This window comes from Drosophila gunungcola, unplaced genomic scaffold, assembly GCF_025200985.1.
Source record: "Drosophila gunungcola strain Sukarami unplaced genomic scaffold, Dgunungcola_SK_2 000001F, whole genome shotgun sequence".
Taxonomy (NCBI): domain Eukaryota; kingdom Metazoa; phylum Arthropoda; class Insecta; order Diptera; family Drosophilidae; genus Drosophila; species Drosophila gunungcola.
Genome location: NW_026453197.1, coordinates 4,041,299 through 4,048,759, shown reverse-complemented (window position 1 = coordinate 4,048,759; position 7,461 = coordinate 4,041,299). Strand labels below are relative to the sequence as shown.

General features: G+C 38.3%; 2 protein-coding genes across 2 annotated transcripts; both read left to right on the top strand.

The window, feature by feature from the left end:
* The first annotated feature begins 626 nt into the window (after positions 1-626).
* On the top strand, positions 627-1,043 carry LOC128262265 (uncharacterized). Its single transcript, XM_052996425.1, has one exon. The coding sequence runs from the start codon at positions 669-671 to the stop codon at positions 981-983; it is 315 nt and encodes a 104-aa protein (XP_052852385.1). The 5' UTR covers positions 627-668; the 3' UTR covers positions 984-1,043.
* A 1,807-nt stretch (positions 1,044-2,850) lies between these two features.
* LOC128261338 (protein I'm not dead yet) lies at positions 2,851-6,919 on the top strand. Its single transcript, XM_052994991.1, has 9 exons — positions 2,851-3,002; positions 3,059-3,200; positions 3,262-3,527; positions 3,583-3,697; positions 4,313-4,362; positions 4,416-4,535; positions 4,604-5,285; positions 6,294-6,410; positions 6,469-6,919. The coding sequence occupies exons 1-9, from the start codon at positions 2,998-3,000 to the stop codon at positions 6,565-6,567; spliced, it is 1,596 nt and encodes a 531-aa protein (XP_052850951.1). The 5' UTR covers positions 2,851-2,997; the 3' UTR covers positions 6,568-6,919.
* The last annotated feature ends 542 nt before the right edge of the window (positions 6,920-7,461 follow it).

Genomic DNA, 7,461 nt, shown 5'->3' with positions numbered 1-7,461 from the left:
TTTTTTAATCAAATAACTTTATAACATTGTGGTATTCGAAAAGCATTAATTTTTTTTGTTACATTAATAATCATGTTAAAATGCTCAATCAAAAAGGGGCTTAATCGCAAAATAGTTATTTTAAAAATTATACAAGGTGTATATTTTTTCTGGAAATGTCCACAGAAACAGATAAATTATTTATTGAAATTAATAAAATGAATCAATTGATATACAAAATGTATCAAGTTACCATGGAAATAAAAACGAAAATAATAATATAAAAAAATGTTCTGATTATACATAATTTTTTATGGGAAATTTCAATTTGGTGTTTTTTTTATCTACTTGTTTTACAAATTGTTGGAATTTAAAAAAAAAAGACTAAAATAAAATAGCACAACATAAAATCTTTACGGAAAAACCATGTATTTTTTTCTTTAATATATAAGCACAATATTGGTGACACAAATATGGTAAGATTTGGCATAGTTGGGACTTGAGAAAAAAATTCCTCAAAAACAATTGTTAAAATAAAACCTAAAACCATGGCCGACACTTTAATGACATTTTTCCAGCCGCAATCAAAATGGCAATGCAAATAAATGAAAACTGCGTGCAATCATCAACAGCTGGCCGGACTCAACTGCAGAACCGCCCATTAGCACAGTCGCCTGGTAGCTGTCGCCATGAACACGTCCCCGAGTACCGCATGCGGATGGATGGTGTTCCTGCCCCTGGTCCTGATGCAGCAGGACACTCAAACAGCCAACTGGCAGGCTCAAATCGAGCTGGAGCTGCAGGAGCAGCCAGAGCCAGACAAGCTGGCCTATTGCCGGGCCCTCCAGCAGCAGCAGAAGCTGCGGATATCGCTCCAAACCACTGGATGTGCCGCCATTCTGAACAACCAGCTCGCCGTGACAGGCGAAATGCTACTCGAGACTCAACCGCGCTGCTGGCCCGGATGGGGGCTCTTTGGAGGACGGTGCCGCAAGTTAGCCTGAATAGTGTGTGGAGTGTTCAAGGGGCTATTGAAGAGCATAAGCAAATTGTCGAAACTTAAAGCAAACAAAAATAAAGAACACAATGGCAAATTGCGCAGAGGTCCAGGTTTTTGAGTTCTCAGCCATAAAACTCAAGCATCCATCATATATTCGTGTGTTAACCGTAATCAAGAAATGGTTCGTTCGTTATGTGTATACACGTCATGTTGGCTTGTCAGCCCGCCTCGGGCAAATAACAACAATAGCCGACGGATGAAGAGCTGAAAGAGCCTTGTCGGCCATTTTTGTTTATCAACCTTCCGTATGGAAAAAATTTCCAAAAGGAGTCAATCAACTTCCGCTTTTGGCGTTGCCTTTTTTCTTTTGGCTGTTTGGCCAGTTAGTCTATGGATTCTTTCCTTTAGTGTTTCGCATGGTTGCCATCGCCACTAAAACGCCAAAGCACCGAGTGTCAATCCGACAAACCCGTTGTCGAAATGTTGGCGCCCCTAAATACTCCGTGTTATGAGTGGTTTCGTTATGCGATGCTGAAAAGATGTGAATTTAATACCAGCTGAAAGCGTATGAAATTTATACATGACAGCGGGATAGTACTGTTTACTTTTCAATTTGTGGTGAAAATAACATTATTTCACATTATTTTTAAATCGAGTGAATGAGTGGTAATTCGACAGTAATTTTGTCAGCCTCGGATATTGCACAACTCGTGGATTAGTAAGTATTTCTAATCACGTTATCTTTAGGGGTACACACGTTTTTCTACAACTTATTAATATGTTAAAATGTAAAATTATATTTTATATAATAAAGTCCTCTTTACACAATCTGATTTTCTATTTGACTTTTAAGATCAGGTCTAATCAATGAAGAATAAAAAAAATATGAAAAGATGGGTTAATTGATGAACTTGTACTTTAGTTTATATCTTCTTAGATGTAAAATAAACGAGTTTCCCAAATGGTTTTCTTATAAGGTATTGGCCTTTGTACAAAATCTGGTTTCTTAGCTTAATTTTTGATATTATTGGTAAACAATAACTTAATTTTTGCTATAAGCAACTGAAAGTAATGAAAAAGAAAACTAATTTAGTTTCAATTAAATTGGTTTTCAGCTTAATCGTCAAATTGTATAGCTCAGTTTTTCTTTTTACAAATAAAACCCGTATATGTTAGGTAAAGAAAATGGTAATGACAGTTGGCTGACGCACGCTAAAAGTGCTCTTGCATTTGATTCAATGCTATCTGCAGTAACAACCCCATTTGGCCCAACTGGCAAACTTTAAGCCGCTCCCATTGCGAAAGGACTCGCAGTCCTCCTGTTCAGGCACTAACGAAGCAGAACGGCGAATAGTTACGCAAAATCGCCGACGACCGCGCGTTGTTACGCGCCACGTGGTCCAACAAAGTTGCGCTTGCCATCGGAATCGACCCACAATGCAGTGCATCTCAGTCGCAGTCACGGGCGCAGTCACAGTCACAGTGTCTTTTATTTTCCACCGCACTGCCGACGAAAGTTTTTATTGGCCAAATTCCCTGCTGCTGTTCGCGTTGCAGTTTTCAGTCAGTGAACAAATCTTGACCTACTACGTGAGTTAACTTGGCCATTTAAAAAAAAACTTTACCAATAAAGATTCCATCGACCAGCTAAATACATATTTCTACAGCCATAATCAAATGGTAAGATACTCAAATATTTTTGAAGAGTAGATTCAATTAAAAAAAAAAGTGTGCGATTGCAAAAAAAGGCATTTTCACTGAGTTCCAAGCACGTAAAAAAGTAACTAGTTGTTTTCATGTCTAAATATAAAATAAATTAAACTAACGTTTACATTTTTATTTCTAAAAAAAACACTCGGGAATATTTTTAAAATGAAAAAAGCACTGGGCGTTATTTCATGCGTCCAATAACACAAATATGTATGTTTGTATGTTTATGGAAAATAGCATAGCAAGCAGTCCAAAGTCAGTCAATAGAACCAAATTTAAATCCGAGAAAACTTAAGTAGTTTAAATAAATGGCGTAAGTATATTAATAGTAACAACATATATATAATAAAATGTATGCTGCTCCGCAAGTACTCAAGATTACAAACCTGGTGATGTTCCTTTGGAGGAGCAAGATGATCGAAGATTGTTCTGTAAATTTCACTATAAAGGTGTTCTCCTTCTAGTCATACCCATACTACTTGGACCCATTTTAGCTGGACATCCAGTGTTGGTAAGATTGTGGATAGCTTGCTAAAAAATTCGTAGTAGATCCTGCAATCTTAATCCTGCAGATATGCCGCTTTATATACATATCGTTATGTTTGTACCTGATCTACATTCTCAACTTGATGGCCAGAGGAGCTATAGCCTTTCTCTACATTGTATTTATACCCATTGCGGGCATAGCCGGATCGGGCCAAGTCAGCACCTCCTACTATACGGATCTAATATTCTTGGTATTTGGCGCCACTTTCATGGGCATTATGATGGACAGTTCGAAGCTCAGTGAACGGCTGGGCGTGTGTGTTGCCAGCATTGTGGGTAGCAGCCTGAGATAGTCAGTAAAGCGATTGAATGGCGAAACTCCACCACTAAAGACATCCATTCCGCAGTCTGCAGATTTTCATGACCATCTCCGTTTTTCTGCTGGCCTTTCTGGTGAGCCCCACTATAGCCGCTGCCTTTTGGATGAAGGTGGCCCAAGCTGTTATAACAGAATACGATAATGTAAGCAAATGGTCTTATTATGATTAGACATCGGATTATATACAAAGCATTATACCTAAATACTCGATTTCAAGCAAACTTTGATACAAATGTGTATAACCTTGCCGAGGGGTATTATTCGAGGTACTTCAGAGAGTATTATATTTTTAGTCATTAAGTAGTATATATATTTTTGATCAGGAACATTAGCCAAGTCGATCTAGGCATGTTCGCGAATGTGTGTTTCAGTTATGAGCAATTTGGTCATCATTTATTTGCATGTAGTAATTGACCGCTGAAACCGCTGAATTCGGACGATCATATAGCTGTCATAGCAAAAATTTAAAACTAAAATCTTTTACAACCCGTCAATCATAGTAAAAATTGCACTTTGGTCAATTTAAAAGCGAATTATCCTGGTTTAATATTGAAGCACAAAAAAACGTATTGGTCCAATACAATTTTATAAAAACATCGGCTTATTAAAAACGCCTTAAATTAACTTTAAATTTACTAAAGATTTAAAAAAAAATTGTAAGCTTACACAAAATTTTCGTGAAATAAAATGTTTAGAATCTGATTTTCCATACAATCCGGTGTCTAATTTCAACTTAGCATAATCCATACCTTTTTCAGGCTGGCATTGTGAAAATGAACTCTGATGAAAGGCGATACGAACCCGGATCGTGAGTCTATACTCATAGTAATGTGACTCAAAAACTAATTGCATAATTTGCAGAAAACCATATCCGACACGTCCAGTGATCGGAATCTATCTAACCTGTTGCTACACTGCCACACTGGCGGGCAGTCTGTCGCCCTTCGTGAATCCCAATGGTGTTATTTGCGATACTTTCTGGTTGCTATTATGGGTTTGCTATTGCCGAGAAGGACTGCCAAATAACGATCTTGTTTGTTTCTCCCCAGGTTTCTAAGTATTGAGAACATGATGCTGCTGATGGTGGTACCGGCGCTTTTGGGGCTGTTCGTGATGGTCTTTTGGATACAAACCCTCTTCCTTGGACTTTTCGGTGGCAGTGTGAGACGCGACCTGGCCGAACTGGAGGGCAACAGGGCGGGTTTCCGCCAGTCAATGTACGATAAGAGACAAGCAATGGGGTCCTGGGGAGTATATCCCATGTTGGTCTTCATCATGATACTCATTTTGTTCATACTGGTGGCCACTCGAAATCCGAGCCTCTTCCAAGGCTGGGATAATATAAACTCCGGCACCGAGTCCGGTCTCTCGGTGCCGGCCATTGGCATGGCCATCCTGTTCTTTGCCATCCCGGCCAACTATTTCTTCTGCAAGTACTATGTGTGCCGGCAGCCGGAGAAGGAGGGCACCAGTCCCTCGCTCCTCGGCTGGAAGGCGGTGAACACCAACACGTCCTGGGCCGACATCTTCATGCTGGGCGCCGCCTTCAGCTGCGTCTTCTGTGCCCAGCAGAGCGGTCTGAACGCGGCGGTGGCCGGGGCCATGACCAATCCGGAGGGCGGCTCAGGACCGCTTCAGTTTGTGTGCGGCGCCCTGTTTGGAACCCTGCTCACGAACCTTTCCCCAGCCACCACTGTGGCCAAGATCGCACTTCCCACCATAGTCAAAGCGGTGAGTGTTTCCACTGCAATGAAATATACAAGAATTACTGGTTTAAAATTGAAGACCATAATATTCCGAGTCATTCGTTTATTCATTATCATGTTTTCATATTTTTAACAAATTCTTTTGGGGACTATCTTCGTATTTCGTACCCACTCTTCCCCGTGTATTCCTAAAAAAAAACTTGTTTTCAATAATAACGTATTATTGGCCGAAACTATACAGTTTTAGTAAAGTTTAAAAGAAATCTTATTTTTAGTGTGGGGTTCTTTCAAAGACAGTATTCAAATAATGCATTACATTACGAAAATTCCGACCAAAATTTATTTCTTAAATAAAGAAAAGAAATGTCAAATGTGCTATCCAAAAATAATAAAAATTAATATTTTGGGGGGCAAAAAGAGCACATTGTTCTCTTCCGGAGTATGCAAATTTGTTCCAATCGATCGAATTGAATCGCAAACTTCAATCAGGTTTATCTTTAAGCCATCATACACATTACAATATTATCTTTAAAATAAAAGAACTTATTTTTTCATGACAGTTTAAAGATAATGTAGTCCAAAAACACAAAATAAATCTCGTATTGAACGAATAAATTACTTCTAATTGATACTCAAATTTGGTAAACGATTGTTATACCTATATGTACACTTTTACTGGTAAATACAAAATATTCGCCCTTTTCTACATTTATTGGTTTTAAGTTATTTTAAATATGAAAATATTAACATTTTTTTTTAATTTATCATTTGACTATTTTCGGTATTGATTTTAATATCTAAAAATTTAACTTAAATTTAAACAACATTTGACTTAAACAAAATTCTTATAATTAAATTATAAATATAAATATTAATTATAACATTTTGAATTCAATAGTCAGATATTATCAGCGCATAGAACTATGATAGTTAACCAATTTTATTATAAAAACTATAAGCGCTTCTGTAGATATTGGTTTTGTTTCTAATGGTCGGCATATACTGTCTTCTAACTATATATTTTTTATCACAGGGAGGTACTTTTGCCTTACCGTTCGCCACTGCGTTGCACAATCAGTTTTTGCTGCCCGTCAGTGCCCCGTCGAACACCATTGTTGCCGGCTGGGGCAACATAAGGCCTTTCCAATTCGTAAGTATTTCGAACTTGAGAATTGAAACGACTAACGACCACTCATTCGCCATTGCAGTTGATAGCTGGAAGTGTACTAACGATCTTCATGTTTTTGACAATTGCTGGCTTTACTGCGCTACTTGGCAGCACCGCTGCACCACTCTTCTTTCCCTAATTCTATAGTTTTTCCTCCTCAATAACCCACAAAATATCTGTTTCGATTTCGACCGCATTTAATAAAATTACCGAGTAAGCTTCAGTGCAGTGTCCAACGCAAAATTGTTGACACGTTTGGCATACACAATGGGAGCAGTAACTGGACTGGGATTTTTCTGCCACAGCTGCTCAACGGACAACCATATCCATCTTTGGGAAAAACCAAAACAAAATACAGCTGTCGCAGTCGTTTTGAGAAGTAAAAGAAAAAAGGATCATAAAGCAAACAAACAAGACAGAACCTTCGGGCACAGGTGCACAAAGTTTTTGACTTTGTCTTGTACTTTTTAAATTTAAAATTGGATATTACATATAGCGCCAAACCTTAAGTGACGCAATGACTTCTGTTTTATTTAAATGTTTAAGTAAGCGAAAGAACTAATATAAATCTTCTAAATAATATAATATTTTATTTTAACGTATTTACCATGACAGCCTCTTTTTAGCAATTAAAGAGCAGCCAAAATAAACGCTATACCATATTAAAGAGTGGTGTGTGGACCAACGCTTTTAGGCAAATTACACAGTTTCGCATTTAGGGTAATCCCCGCCTGGTCATTCGCACCTAATACACATTGCTCTAATCCAAACATTGCCCACACAAGTGTTGGCACTAAATAATTCAGATGTTAATTTAGACGCGGACCGTGGGCATGTATCTCGCTAGCCAACTCTTTCCGGCTGAATACTTTCTGGTTTGGTTGCCAACCTCTGGCTCCTCTCCTGCTAAAGGACATTAGCTGCTGGAGCTCCTGGCGTCACCAGCTTTGGGCCACATTTGTATTCAAACTACTTAATTATTAAATTCGTAGCGTATTGTTCGTGAATATTCATAACACTCACGACAATTGCG